Source organism: Biomphalaria glabrata, chromosome 12, assembly GCF_947242115.1.
Source record: "Biomphalaria glabrata chromosome 12, xgBioGlab47.1, whole genome shotgun sequence".
Lineage (NCBI taxonomy): Eukaryota > Metazoa > Mollusca > Gastropoda > Planorbidae > Biomphalaria > Biomphalaria glabrata.
In genome coordinates, this window is record NC_074722.1 from 7,879,348 (window position 1) to 7,895,739 (window position 16,392).

The 16,392-nt window shown below is 36.3% G+C and overlaps 1 protein-coding gene across 2 annotated transcripts; it reads left to right on the forward strand.

Moving 5' to 3' along the window:
* The first annotated feature begins 1,185 nt into the window (after positions 1-1,185).
* On the forward strand, positions 1,186-12,226 carry LOC106061020 (uncharacterized). Of its 2 annotated transcripts, none has more exons than XM_056007289.1 (7): positions 1,186-1,315; positions 3,547-3,615; positions 5,052-5,239; positions 7,387-7,600; positions 9,532-9,594; positions 10,393-10,425; positions 11,595-12,226. In XM_056007289.1, exons 2-7 carry the CDS (start codon positions 3,567-3,569, stop codon positions 11,675-11,677), a joined length of 630 nt encoding a protein of 209 aa, XP_055863264.1. In that variant the 5' UTR covers positions 1,186-1,315; positions 3,547-3,566; the 3' UTR covers positions 11,678-12,226. The 2 variants fall into 2 exon arrangements, with proteins under 2 accessions (XP_055863264.1, XP_055863263.1); XM_056007288.1 differs by having other exon boundaries at positions 1,199-1,329.
* The last annotated feature ends 4,166 nt before the right edge of the window (positions 12,227-16,392 follow it).

Here is a 16,392-nt window from a genome sequence, read left to right on the forward strand (position 1 = left end):
AATGAAAGATATGGTTGGATATCTTCATGGTGACCTCATTACAACTAGACTTGTTTAAACAACAACGTTGATTTAGTTAAAGATGTAAATGTTTGGCGGCCTGGTAGTTGAGTGGTAAAGCACTTGACTTCCAAACTGAAGAGTCTCGGATTCAAATCTTGGTGAAAAGTGGGATTGTTAACATCGGGATATTTAGGACGCTTGTGAGTCCACCCAGCTCTAATGGGCACCTGACATTACTGAGGGAAAGAAAAAGCAGTTGGCCGTTGTGCTGGCCACATATCATCCTCATTAACCGTCGGCATAGAAATAGGTGACTTTTACATCAACTTTTCTCTATAGAGCTAAGTCTGAAAGGGGGGACGTTAAATGTAGTAAATGTTGGCTATTTCGATCTAGAAGTGAAACAGTAAAATTTTGGAAAAATTGAAACTTTGTTAGAAGAGTTCAATTGCCCAATAGCAGCTGAATGTCTCACTCACTAAAAAAATGTTTTTTTTGGTTTAGTTTTAATTCATATGTCTATGACTAGAAAACACATTGAAAAAAAAATATTTTGGTTGAGTTGTAAAAAAAATAATGGGCATACGCTGGCAAGGCTTCCTCACAAATAACCATGCTCATTTAGAGGCCGGTATGGACAGTACAGAAGCACTACTTACCATTCGACAGCTGCGCTGGGTTGGAGACTTATCCAGCATGGGAGAACGCATGCCAAAGGCAATCTTTTATGGTGAGATTAAAGTAGGACGGCATAACAGATGTGTTCTCCCCCCCCCACACACACACCAGTAACCGTAATAAAGATGGCCTTACTGGCATGAAGGAAGGGACCTAACAGCGAATATCTTTTGAAAGAGGGGCCGCGGGACACACTTTTGATGCCCAAAGAAAAACTCTTGCAGAAGTCCAGCGCCTAAGACGTAGAGAAAACTTAAAATAGACAAAGGCTTTGTCAGTGTCTGGCCTGGGAAAAAATATAGGTCGCAACTGGGTTTGAGTAATCAACACTGCACTCATCCTTAATCTACGGAATCGAAGACATTACCATTATTGCTATTGATTTCTTGATGTCTTTGTCTAGATATCATAGCGTTAAAATCTTTCACGTCCTACCCAGATATTTATACACATTTCTGGATGTAGTGCTCGGTTCTGTGCAAACATCGACACACCGGAAATAGTTTAGTAAGTGTTCCTTTAAGATCCCAAATAACATACTAGATCTAGACTACATCTACAGCCACATCCAATGTAAAGATGCAGTGCATTATAATTTGCATACATCGAATACATAACATATGATAAACTATAGGTAACTATTTCAAGGTGAATATTTGTTTGCAAGTAGATTATATTATCTTATAAATTAAAGACTATCCTTTAAAATAGAAGATAATTAGGCGAATTCGTACATGTATGATGAATAATGATGTATTGCTGTGCTAATCAAGTCGAACATGATAGAGACTTTAACTTTTGCAAGTCATTCACTGTCATTGGTTTTTCTGTCTGATTCAGACAACTCATTCCATGCTCTAATCTTATCTTATAGATTACAGACGTTACTTCAAAAAAGAGGATAATTACGTCCTACGCCTACGCATTTCATGTGTCAATCTAGTCATGCATGTTAATGACATAAACTCTGCTAAGCCTGGGTTTTCCTGGCTTATTAAGGCCATCCTTTCCATTTTCTAATGATACTAGGGAAGAAGGAGCACTTGTATGAATTTGTTGTAGCGTTTGGAGGAAGAAATGTGTCTCTAACTTTGTGTCTCAGTATTTCAGGCAACTAGAAAGACGATTATAAGAATGCTCATGAATGTAGTCTAGATCTAGATTATCACTTTTATTACAAACCCATGGATATAATAAAAAAAGGTTTCATTCAGACCTTACGATCTATAGGGCCGATGATGTAAAGTAAATGTCATCAATTTCTGTGGTCCACGGTTAACGAGGGTGCCATGTAACCATCACAACGATCAACTGGCTTAACATTTACCCAACTAACGTCAGGTACCCATTAGAGCTTGGTGAACTCAAAGGTGACCCGAAATTAAAAATCTCAATCTTCACCAGGATTCAAACCCGGGACCCCTCGGATCGCAAGCCAAGCGCTTTACCACTCAGTCACCGCCGCCTCCACCGTGAATATAATATTGACACTAATTCATGGGAAGTAGGAAGTTTATCCAAAACCAACTTCTGCATTGATGAGACACCAAGTTGAAGCAGTGACTCTAGATGCTCGTCTTTGGGGCGATTACACCGCATTGGTTTCGCTCCTTTCTACATTCTAAATGAAGAGTTGCAATTTCGTTTCTTAGGCGCGTATGTCAGCCTAATTATACTTCTTGCCACATAATGATCCAGCTGAGTTTCCCAAAAAATTAAACATAACTGTCAAATAATCTCACTTAAACTAAGTTTTTATTTTTTTCTTAGTAAAAAAATATTGTAAGGACAGTTCGTTCGGTTCGTACCGATCAGTTTTAAAGTTCGGGTTCGGTCGTAAGTGAGGTTTGTTCTAGTTCGGTTCGTTTTCCATCTCTAATTGTGAACGAACTGAGGGGACATCCAGCAGAAACGTCTCTGTGGTTGGTGTCTCACCGTGCGGTCAACTAATGGAATCATTTTCAAACCCAATTTCTCTTTCCCCAGACAGACAAACTGGCACACTCACAATCTATTATAAAAATAATATTTGTACGTTTTGTTTTAATCCTAAATAATATTGGGATCCAATGTGTTCATGTGTTACACATTTCAACGGCATTCTTCAGGATTGAAAATTCGAAATGGTCCTTATAGTTCAAGAACGCACACACACACACACATTCTTCATGAAAGTAATTTCAAAACACTAATCACTAAAATATAAAGTAGTTAAAAGTAGTTTAATGTAACATGAAGCCTTGGCAGTAGAATTTCACTGCAAAAGTATGCTCCAACAAAGATGTGTTTTAACGCGGTGATCCTCACTATTCTTGTTCCTGATTCCGAAAGCTTGTTGTTGCAGGAAGTGGTAATAGATATAACCATTCCACCACCTATTACATGATTCCAATGGAATGTGATTGCCTTCGTGTGTAGATCAGATATTGGGTTCGGTGGAACTGTTATTACCTAGAAGAAAATGGACAAATGCAAGCAACTGGTGCCTTAACCAGTAAGCTTTGGGCAGTAAGGGGCTCGTCAGCTTATGCTGGCTAAGAAAAGGAAACCTTCTGCTGCTTTGCAACTATACCCCTACATGAGAAAGGCTTACGGAGTCAATCTTGTGAAAAATTAGGAGCCGGTAACCCTTAGGCAGCATGAAGCATACAGTGCCACACCCTGGCAGAACCTGCGAGGCAGCTGATCCCGAACTATATCGGCACCTGTTGTTCCATTGGACACATCAGCTGAGAGGACAACATTTTTCGGACCAGAGCTATTGCCCAAGTAAAAAAAAAACATTTTTAAAAAGTTATTAATATTTGTTGCCATATTTCCTAAAAAGTTTAAAGTTTCACTCCAGCTTCTGTTTCAACTTTGCAGGGATCTAATGGTTTAAGAACATGGGCATATGGCTGATTCTTCTACCTGTCATGGTCATGCATGTGACAGGTATGTACACAACTAGGGTTGCTCTTGTTGTATAGATCTGGTCAATTATAGTCCATAAATGCCAAGCTAGACGTTTTCTTCAATATGGCATATTCAATATTATATTATATATTGTAGCCAAAAAAAAGGAAAAAGTTGACTGTCATAGATCAATGTTTCAAATCTACTGTTTGTAACGTCCCCCTCCCCCCAACGAAATAAGCAAAGTTCGGCCCTACCTTCGCCTCAGAAGCATGCTAAATCTGTCAGCAATAGCGCTGTAATCTCCCCCAGAGTCCAGAGCAGCGCCACCGCCGTCAAATATTTTTCTGCATTCTGAGCAGTTGAAATATATTCTCCTGTCGTCTACACTAGCCTACAGAGTACGTGAGGTCATAGTTTAAAATAAAAGCGCGTATTTCAAATCAAGTCAAAGAATTTAAGTGTGAGGTGAGAGGCGATTAAGGAATGTCTTGGATCGTCGCACGATAATCTGTGATATAAGCAATACTATATTCGTCACTCAAAAGACGTCATCAAAAAGATTGTACGGCGCTAGGTACAAAGTCGAACGAACTGACTCAGGAAAAAAAATAAGGCCAGGTGGAATCGCATTGGAGGAGGCCTAATTAAATTTTTTTTTCGCAAAAACATTGAGTCCATCTTGTTGCAGACGCCTCCCGCAAAAATTACTTAAAGGCTCATACCTGCAATAAGATCTGATACGCAAATTACCTCCTCTCTTTTCATACCCGCTTATATATAACAATTTCCAGACGTGGCGACTTACAGCGCTGTAATAATTGCTGAGAAATAGTTTGATTATTCATTTTAAAATCAGTGAATAGAAGAGAAGCAGGTAGAGGATTCGTGGCAGAGAAAAATAGCAGAACAAATATAATCTTTAACTTTAAACTTAAAGACGCCCCACTGTCACGGAAATTTGTTTTCATCTACCGATTTCCTTATGAATTCGAAAAAAAATCAATAAGTCTGCTAAATTGGCAGCACCATCTGCTATGCTGCTGGGAAAAAATTGATAGAGTAATGTAATGTAACTGTGCTTTGACCACAGTGATGTGCTTCATTGCGCCCGCGACCGTGATTAGGCTCAATAAGGGTCCATAGGAGTCATTGTAACATAATAATCATTTACTACTTTTAAGAGGGCGTACAAACTTAAGTGTCATGACACACTATTACTTGAAAGAGGTCGTTACCGTATTGAGTGTCAGGCTGTCAGGACACTATTACTTGGAGTGATGGATTTATCTACAGGCAACAAAAACTATAGGTTATGGCCCCCACTCGCTATAGGGCCCTCCCCCAATAAACTAGTTCCAGGGGTGTTTTTAATCATTTTTAAGAAAGAGCATTATAGCCCCTAACACGAGCCTAAGTGCACCTTTTGCTACGCCACTGATTTAGTCTTTATATTTCTTTGTGCGTCTTTTCAGGTGAAAGTGACTACGTCATGTTAGATCGCTTTGAAGTGTTGGAATCGAAAAGTGGATGCACAAAAGGCTTAGTCTCGGGTCAAGATTCTATCATGCTGACCGGAACTGTCAGGACGAACGCCCCCTTTCGGTGGCAGCTCTTTCTTGAGAGAGTTGGATTTGAGATTCAGGATAGCTATTACGGGCCGGTTAGATGGGATGCTGTTGTTCAGATGTTATTGATATGTAATGCTAGATTGATAATGATATACTAGATAGAATGTTATTGAACTGTTGAGCCATGAAGAGAATTATATATAGAGATGATAGATGTGGCAGTAGAATTTCACTGAAATGGTCTGCCCCTGACAATGATTTGTTTGTATGTGGTGATCCTCACTATTCTTGTTTCTGGTTCCGTAAGATTGTTATTGCAGGAAGTGGTAATAGATATAACCATTCCACTACCTATTACATGCTTCCAATGGAGTGTGATGGCCCTCATGTGTGGCTCAGATATTGGGGTAAGCGGAATTGTTATCCCCGACAGGAGAAGGGGCAATAGCGAGCAAGTGGCGCCTAAACCAGTAAGCTTGTGGCAGGAGGAAGATCATTAGCCTGTGTTGGCTACCTCCCTACCTTAATCCAAACCTCTGCTGCCTTGAAAAAAAAACTGTACCCAATCATGGGAAAGGCTTTGGAAGCCAACCCTGAAAAAAATAAGGAGCAGGAGACCACTAGGTAGCACACAATGCTACACTCTGGTTGAGCCTGCGTCGCCACTGACTCTCAACTGTATCGGCACTTGCCATTCCTTTAGAATACATCAGCTGACTGGAATGCAGTGCCGGTTTTAGATTTTTCACCTCACTCAACAGTAAAAGTTAAATGTTTAAAAAAGTTTCGTTGCAGCCCAGTAAAGAACGGGGCTGGGCGGACTTAGAGGCGCCCAAGGACCCCTAAATTAAAAATCTCAGTCTTCACCGAGATTTGAACCCGTGACTCCGGCTAAGAAGCCTAAGCGCAATGAATAACTTGATCCAAGAACGGGAAGTGGGGGAACTAGCGTGTACCAGACAGACCGAGACCAATCATTGTAGTAGGTCTCAGCACTAACCTGTGACGTCGCAATCTGTGGGCAGCGGAGACCAATAGTTCGTTGTAGTAGGCCTCAACACTAACCTGCGACGTCGCAACCTGTGGGCAGCGGAGACCAATAGTTCGTTGTAGTAGGCCTCAACACTAACCTGCGACGTCGAAACCTGTGGGCAGCGGAGACCAATAGTTCGTTGTAGTAGGTCTCAACACTAACATGCGACGTCGCAACCTGTGGGCAGCGGAGACCAATAGTTCGTTGTAGTAGGCCTCAACACTAACCTGCGACGTCGCAACCTGTGGGCAGCGGAGACTAATAGTTCGTTGTAGTAGGTCTCAACACTAACCTGCGACGTCGCAACCTGTGGGCAGCGGAGACCAATCGTTGTAGTAGGCCTCAGCACTAACCTGTGACGTCGCAACCTGTGGGCAGCGGAGACCAATAGTTCGTTGCCGAGTCACAGGTCTGACGTACGAGTCACAAGCTATTGGTCTACACTGCCCACAGGTTGCCACGTTGCTGGTCAGTGCTCAGGTCTTCTATGACGATTGGTCTCGGACAGACAGACAGGGTTGAAAAAAAAAAACTTTGTAAAAAGTACAGCGTTAGCCTACATCCTATTCCCCCCCCCCTTTTCAATAAAACTTCTGGATCCGCTCTAGACCCTCACAAGTGTACGATCCCTAGCCGACACCCGTTTGTTGGCACATTGGTACGACAGTTGGGGCGCTTCCAACAAGGGCCGAGAGCTACACAGGCAGATGTGTAGACCAGACCGAAAGGACGCGTGGTGGGAGCTCTGCCGTGCGGAACAGGCAGTCCTAGCCCAGTTCCGAGTCGGACACTGTCCAATAGGCACGTACTTTGGACGGTGGAACGAGAACTACGACACACGGTGCCGCCACTGCGTCGAGGACGACGATACAATAGAGCACATTCTTTATGAATGCCGAGTTCTGCATGAGGGACGATCGGGACAAGGAATTGAGAGAGAGAGAGAGAGAGAGTACTAGTCCATGTGCGGCAAAAGGTCTGTCTTTGTACGGGGACAATGCGACCTTATAACTCACTGCCCGCTTCCTCTTCCGTGCTCTAAGGGAGCAATCTCAGCATGGTTCATCACTAATGGGGTTTCTGATTCGGATCCGCTCTAGCACTATTTTTAAAAGGAAGATAGTCTTATCATCCTACAACCTTCTAACTAAACTTATAACCAACATTTTCGTAACCAATGACACTTATTTCCGCGTCCTCTTCTAGGTCTGTACGGTGGACGTGTCGATGGGAAATTGTTTCAGGAGAAACAACGCCTCACTCAACACCTGCTTTTGTGAGAAAAGCATAAACGGCACCTGGACCATTGTTCTGAAGTGGACTGTCCAAGCAAGTTTTAACAAAGCCAGCTTCTACCTGTGGTGGGGACAGAAAAATTTTGAGAAAAGCGACGCACTCTCAATGCAGCAGGACGTAATAGGTTTGTATCCCGATGTGCTGGTCAGTTGTTGTTGTTTTTTTTTTACAAAGTGATTCCCAAATTGGTCTGTATAGGTCCCAATGCTCTATAACGACTTCCAGGAGTGTTTTCTCTTTTCTGAGTTTTTGGGTGTTAAAGATCCAATTTTAACAAAAAATATTAATGAAGTGGGAATCATAAATTTAATGAGGTCAATGTGCAGCTACAAGGTGATAACCTAAATTTGATAAAAAAGAAGTGTTTTTTTTTTGTGAGGATTAAGTTAATGAAACATACATTGCACAGGATGAAATGTTCATATTTCCAAAGTTAAATCTCATTTCATGCCAGCTTAAATATGTATTGGCCGACATGTAAGTACCAAAACAAAACAAAATGTAAGTTAAAACAAAACAAAATGTAAGTACCAAAACAAAATGTAAGTACCAAAACAAAACAAAATGTAAGTTAAAACAAAACAAAATGTAAGTACCAAAACAAAACAAAATGTAAGTTAAAACAAAACAAAATGTAAGTACCAAAACAAAACAAAATGTAAGTTAAAACAAAACAAAATGTAAGTTAAAACAAAACAAAATGTAAGTTAAAACAAAACAAAATGTAAGTACCAAAACAAAACAAAATGTAAGTTAAAACAAAACAAAATGTAAGTTAAAACAAAACAAAATGTAAGTTAAAACAAAACAAAATGTAAGTTAAAACAAAACAAAATGTAAGTTAAAACAAAACAAAATGTAAGTTAAAACAAAACAAAATGTAAGTTAAAACAAAACAAAATGTAAGTTAAAACAAAACAAAATGTAAGTTAAAACAAAACAAAATGTAAGTTAAAACAAAACAAAATGTAAGTTAAAACAAAACAAAATGTAAGTTAAAACAAAACAAAATGTAAGTTAAAACAAAACAAAATGTAAGTTAAAACAAAACAAAATGTAAGTTAAAACAAAACAAAATGTAGGGTTAAATTATACACAAAAAAAAAAAAAAGCTTAAAATACAAAACGTACACGTGTCTTTGTCAGGGCCGGCTTTAGCGGGGACTGTAGTTCGGATGTTGGCAGGGTATTTTTTTCGTCAAACTTTGCACACGCCCAAAGAGCGGTGCAGCACACCCCCCCCCCCCCAACTATCCGTCCTTTGTTGAAAGAAGAAAAAGGAAGTAGAAAACGAAGAAAGAGAAACAAAGAGTGATGGGAACTAAACTAAACTTTTTAAATGTTAAACTAAAACTAAGTTTTCAACTAAAATAAAGTAGTTAAACTAAAAGTCTATCATGAATTTCAAAATATAGTTAAACTAAACTAAAGAAAATCAATTAAACTTTTCATAACTTTTTTTACGGGGGGGGGGGGGAGGGGTTGATCTAGTATGCTTATTCTTTTAACATTGTAGAAATATTTATCCATAATAAAATCAGTATTATAAGGAATATGTTTTTTTTTTTACATAAACGTTAATGCACAATAAAATATAAAAAAAGATTTCTAAATCAATATGCGTGCTTGTATTTTTGCCTTGAATTCAAACCTTTACAAAAGGATGGTAGGCCTACTCTTTTTTTTTTTATTATATTAACTTATTATATAAAGGAAAATCCTACTTATACCGTTAAAGTTTAAAATCTTATTAAATAACATGGGTTTATAATATCAAATTTAGATCTAGTAACCAATGAAATAGAAACGAAATCGTTGGATATTTAAGAAATATTTGACCTGTAGAACTATTCTATAGTGTAAAATGCATGCTTGACTAACCATGCCGATGTTCAAACAAATAGTGTTGACGGTGTTTAATTATTCAATTAAGATCATAATAAAGATGCTATTTCGTATGGTAATTTATAAAACTATGATTGTGACATTTGGTGTTAATGTATTTATGAAATAGTCCCATGACAGTTATAGTGGACGGTATTTATTTTTCACCAGATGGCCAGAAATATTCTTGTATCAGTGATAATCTAATAGATGTCCAGTCACTTCTGGGTACCGGTATGTAGTTGTTGTTTTTTTCTTTTAGTGATAGGTTTTTATATAAAAGCTTAGACCTATGGGCCTATACATTTCTTTTTTACAAAGCTTATATCAACTCACCCTTTCTGTCTGTCTGATACAATTTGTACACGTTATTTCTACCACACCCATTCCCGCCCCAATTTAAACTTTACACAATTATTTGTTGTACCTATCAAAATAAACATCAATAAAAAAATTAACCAATTAATTAATTATTGGAAATCTATTATTTTGTTTAATGTTGAATAAGGGAAATACATTCTACATTATTGATTCATATAGTTGTAAATGTGGATTTATTCCCATTAGATAATCATATATATATATATATATATTTCGCTCGTTGGAAGATAACTTTTAAAATTAGCTTTAGTCTTATCTAACTCACTTAAGATTTCAAAATTACACTATCAAACCTCCTTGTCCATTTTCTTCCTTTAAAGAGATACAAAATAGTCTTAAGGATTTAAGGTGTTTATAAAAGAAAAGTGTGAGTTTCATTTATTTACTTTTACTATTCACTAAAAAAGACGATTAATATCAAGAAAAAAAAAACAATTAGAAATATAAAATAATATAAAATATAAATTCATATTTTGTATGTTAGATCTAGCCTCTAGGGCTGTGATTTATCACGGGTCCTAATAGTATTTCTTCTATTGAGAATAGTGTGTGTCCCCGGTGTTTATGACAGTATGGCTATGATTATATATCTTAATTTCAAGAGAAAATATAGGTTCTTTAAATGTGAATTTATATTTGATTTCTCTACAGAATCGGGAAGTAAGCCTACCGTCTGGGTCAAAGGTAAAAATGCTTTTAGATCTTCTTCTTTTTTAATTATAAGTTACAGACGTTCCTTGAAAAAAAAAGATAACTACATCCCACCCGTATCCATCTTATCTTATCTTATGAAATACAGACGTTACTTCAAAAAAAAAAAGAAGATAACTACCTACTACGAGTGTTCCAAGGTCAATCTAGTCATGCATGTTAATCAGTGACTTAAATTCTTCCAAGTCATTGGTTTTCCTGCCCGCCCTTAAATTCGGCACTTCTTCACTCTGCGTCTGCTTTAGTTTCTTAATGTTTTCTTGAGTTGAGTGTGTGTGTGTGGGGGGGGGGGTCCCAAACAGAGAATGAATATTCTACTATCGGTCTAACCAAGGATAAATGGCAATTATGTTCTTGCTAGATGATATATTCTATTAGTCGAATTCGCTTGTCTATCTGAAGAAGAATAATACTTGCCTCGAAGTACGTTTGTCAGTCTACACTTAACTTTCATTTATGACTTCATTTTTATTTTTATCCTTCTCTTGTTCTCTTTAAAGCTAGTTCTATTATAAGAGTAAGTGTGGTTTTTATTTCTCTAGTTTTACAAGAAAACAAACGGATGTTTATTATCTAAAAAAATAACCATTAGAATTAATGGTAATTGGACCCCGATATAATGCTGACCAGTGTAAAAAAAAAAAAAAACGCAAGCTAAAACTTTTAAGGCCATATCACAAGGTCATCAGGGCTCGCATAGACCTTCCTTCAGGGAACCGTAAGTGTAAGTACTAGATCCTCGGGTTTGAAATAAAATAGTTTCAGGTCAATTTCATTTAGTTTTTCCATCTTTTCCATCGTATGGCCCGAGACAGAGTTGGAAATTTAAATGGCCCGCAGCTTGAAATAGGTTGGGCATCACTGGTCTAAGGGATAGGGGACTCTGGCACGTGATTCGGAGCAAGTCGTTTGATAATCGCCATTATTATAGCCTAATACTAAATTAATAAAATATATGTCTATGCCTGTTGAGCTACAGGAGCTCACAACTATTTGAAAACGTACATTTTGAAAGACCAATAATTTCGAATATTTCTTTTCCCTGAAAGCTATAACTTGACTTGAGTGTTTATACCTTCATAGAGTGTATTATAGGCCTACTAGATCTAGGTCTTTTACGTTTAACTTTACTCGTCTGTCAGGTCTTAGCCACTGGCTCTTCGTTAGTGTCTGCCTGTTGGTCTGCACGTGGCGAAGCAGACCATGGAACGTTCTAAATGCTTGATCTCTACTTAAGTCAGTGTATCCTAAATGTTCAGAAAGAGTTAACCCAGAAACATCAGCATCAGCATAAGTTTGTTCCAGCCATAACTTGGTTTCGTCGAAGGATCCTTGCAAGAACTAAGATGGAAAGTTATAAATATGTAAATTAATTGCCTAGCTGATGATCTCATCGTTTAGATTAAAGTCTAGATTTTTTTTTTCATTTTTCAAACAAGGAAAGAAATGTACAACTTGTTGACGCATTGATTTGCTTGTAAAGTCTAGTTCTTTTATTTATTGACACCTGTTAGTGTTAACATCTTGAAACATGTCTATAACCACATCGAATTGATCTAAACATTATAAAATGGTCAATCCTAAACATATACAGATTTGTACCACTGGATATTTTACAGATGTTGGGGGTTTTTGATATCACTTAGGTAATACTTATTTGATACTGTGATACTGATCGCACTGTTTCCTGGTTTAGTAACAGTTGTAATTGCTGCATATATATTTTTTAAATTTTTTTTTTAATATATCATCAACGAAATAAATTTAAACCTCACCTGTTGTCTTACTTTTGCTTAAAGAGTGTAGATTTATGCTTTGAAAAATGTCTGATTAAACAAACAAGTAAAATATACAAAATACCTTTTAAAAAACAAATTATATTGCGTAAAGGGAGAGGGCAGTTAAAATTGCTGCCATATCTCTCAATATTGCAAGGTTCATTTATTAATGTAATATAATAATAATAATAATATCTTAAAAAAACAATATATCAACCGAGGGGATAATTAAAACGGACTTCACAGATAGCTTCAAGGCTCTAAACATCCCCAAGAAGATTCTCGTTACCTAGGCAGGTAGTACCGCAGACCTGTAACATCACCAGAAAATTCTTAGTGGACACTGTTAAAAGGACTACATAGAATTCTGTTTCCCTTTAGAGAATGTTAACCTTGGCAGTACAAGAAAATGAACTAAAAAAAAAGAACATTAGTTCATTTCTATCATAATAATTCTAATAAGAAAACGTGTCCTTGAGTGCAGTATGTCCAGTGGCTAATGTATAAAGCTGTTTTAGCTTGATCTAGATATTTTGCAACATTCAGCGAACACTAAACATGCCTCAATTGAAGCTATATATAGGCCTAGAAAATTTAAATCCAATAAAATTCTGAGAGCTCTTGTATTAAACAAAAAAAATATTTCAAAACAGATAATGTACATGATAGTATTTTTATAAGAGTCGGAAAGAAGGCACTACACAATGGAGATATGGTAAAAAAAACACTACACAATGGAGATGTGGTAAAAAAAACACTACACAATGGAGATGTGGTAAAAAAAAACACTACACAATGGAGATGTGGTAAAAAAAACACACTACACAATGGAGACATAGTAAAAAAAAAACACTACACAATGGAGATATGGTAACAAAAACACTACACAATGGAGATATGGTAACAAAAACACTACACAATGGAGATGTGGTAAAAAAAAACACTACACAATGGAGATATGGTAAAAAAAACAACACTACACAATGGAGATATGGTAAAAAAAAACACTACACAATGGAGATGTGGTAAAAAAAACACTACACAATGGAGATGTGGTAAAAAAAAACACTACACAATGGAGATGTGGTAAAAAAACACACTACACAATGGAGACATAGTAAAAAAAAAACACTACACAATGGAGATATGGTAACAAAAACACTACACAATGGAGATATGGTAACAAAAACACTACACAATGGAGATGTGGTAAAAAAAAACACTACACAATGGAGATATGGTAAAAAAAAAACACTACACAATGGAGATATGGTAACAAAAACACTACACAATGGAGATGTGGTAAAAAAAACCACTACACAATGGAGATATGGTAACAAAAACACTACACAATGGAGATGTGGTAAAAAAAACAACACACTACACAATGGAGATGTGGTAAAAAAAAACATTACACAATGGAGATGTGGTAAAAAAAACACTACACAATGGAGATGTGGTAAAAAAAACAACACACTACACAATGGAGATGTGGTAAAAAAAAACATTACACAATGGAGATGTGGTAAAAAAAACAACACACTACACAATGGAGATGTGGTAAAAAAAAAACATTACACAATGGAGATGTGGTAAAAAAAAACACTACACAATGGAGATGTGGTAAAAAAAAACACTACACAATGGAGATGTGGTAAAAAAACACACTACACAATGGAGACATAGTAAAAAAAAAACACTACACAATGGAGATATGGTAACAAAAACACTACACAATGGAGATATGGTAACAAAAACACTACACAATGGAGATGTGGTAAAAAAAACACTACACAATGGAGATATGGTAAAAAAAACAACACTACACAATGGAGATATGGTAAAAAAAACACTACACAATGGAGATGTGGTAAAAAAAACACTACACAATGGAGATGTGGTAAAAAAAAACACTACACAATGGAGATGTGGTAAAAAAAACACACTACACAATGGAGACATAGTAAAAAAAAACACTACACAATGGAGATATGGTAACAAAAACACTACACAATGGAGATATGGTAACAAAAACACTACACAATGGAGATGTGGTAAAAAAAAACACTACACAATGGAGATATGGTAAAAAAAAAACACTACACAATGGAGATATGGTAACAAAAACACTACACAATGGAGATGTGGTAAAAAAAAACACTACACAATGGAGATATGGTAACAAAAACACTACACAATGGAGATGTGGTAAAAAAAACAACACACTACACAATGGAGATGTGGTAAAAAAAAACATTACACAATGGAGATGTGGTAAAAAAAAACACTACACAATGGAGATGTGGTAAAAAAAACAACACACTACACAATGGAGATGTGGTAAAAAAAAACATTACACAATGGAGATGTGGTAAAAAAAACAACACACTACACAATGGAGATGTGGTAAAAAAAAAACATTACACAATGGAGATGTGGTAAAAAAAACACTACACAATGAAGATGTGGTAAAAAAAACAACACACTACACAATGGAGATGTGGTAAAAAAAAACACTACACAATGGAGATGTGGTACAAAAAACAACACACTACACAATGGAGATGTGGTAAAAAAAAACATTACACAATGGAGATGTGGTAAAAAAAACACACTACACAATGGAGATGTGGTAAAAAAAACACACTACACAATGGAGACATAGTAAAAAAAAACACTACACAATGGAGATATGGTAACAAAAACACTACACAATGGAGATATGGTAACAAAAACACTACACAATGGAGATGTGGTAAAAAAAAACACTACACAATGGAGATATGGTAAAAAAAAAACACTACACAATGGAGATATGGTAACAAAAACACTACACAATGGAGATGTGGTAAAAAAAAACACTACACAATGGAGATATGGTAACAAAAACACTACACAATGGAGATGTGGTAAAAAAAACAACACACTACACAATGGAGATGTGGTAAAAAAAAACATTACACAATGGAGATGTGGTAAAAAAAAACACTACACAATGGAGATGTGGTAAAAAAAACAACACACTACACAATGGAGATGTGGTAAAAAAAAACATTACACAATGGAGATGTGGTAAAAAAAACAACACACTACACAATGGAGATGTGGTAAAAAAAAACATTACACAATGGAGATGTGGTAAAAAAAACACTACACAATGAAGATGTGGTAAAAAAAACAACACACTACACAATGGAGATGTGGTAAAAAAAAACACTACACAATGGAGATGTGGTACAAAAAACAACACACTACACAATGGAGATGTGGTAAAAAAAAACATTACACAATGGAGATGTGGTAAAAAAAAACATTACACAATGGAGATGTGGTAACAAAAACACTACACAATGGAGATGTGGTAAAAAAAACACACTACACAATGGAGACATAGTAAAAAAAAAACACTACACAATGGAGATATGGTAACAAAAACACTACACAATGGAGATATGGTAACAAAAACACTACACAATGGAGATGTGGTAAAAAAAAACACTACACAATGGAGATATGGTAAAAAAAACAACACTACACAATGGAGATATGGTAAAAAAAACACTACACAATGGAGATGTGGTAAAAAAAACACTACACAATGGAGATGTGGTAAAAAAAAACACTACACAATGGAGATGTGGTAAAAAAAACACACTACACAATGGAGACATAGTAAAAAAAAACACTACACAATGGAGATATGGTAACAAAAACACTACACAATGGAGATATGGTAACAAAAACACTACACAATGAAGATGTGGTAAAAAAAAACACTACACAATGGAGATATGGTAAAAAAAAAAACACTACACAATGGAGATATGGTAACAAAAACACTACACAATGGAGATGTGGTAAAAAAAAACACTACACAATGGAGATATGGTAACAAAAACACTACACAATGGAGATGTGGTAAAAAAAACAACACACTACACAATGGAGATGTGGTAAAAAAAAACATTACACAATGGAGATGTGGTAAAAAAAAACACTACACAATGGAGATGTGGTAAAAAAAACAACACACTACACAATGGAGATGTGGTAAAAAAAAACATTACACAATGGAGATGTGGTAAAAAAAACAACACACTACACAATGGAGATGTGGTAAAAAAAAAACATTACACAATGGAGATGTGGTAAAAAAAACACT

Bases quoted from the DNA above. Each gene is read 5' to 3' on its own strand.
- LOC106061020 (XM_056007289.1), top strand. From the start codon at position 3,567: ATGGGCATATGGCTGATTCTTCTACCTGTCATGGTCATGCATGTGACA. The intron at 5,240-7,386 runs GTTAGATGGGAT...GTCCTCTTCTAG, and splicing joins AGGATAGCTATTACGGGCCG to GTCTGTACGGTGGACGTGTC. The intron at 7,601-9,531 runs GTTTGTATCCCG...ATTTTTCACCAG, and splicing joins AATGCAGCAGGACGTAATAG to ATGGCCAGAAATATTCTTGT.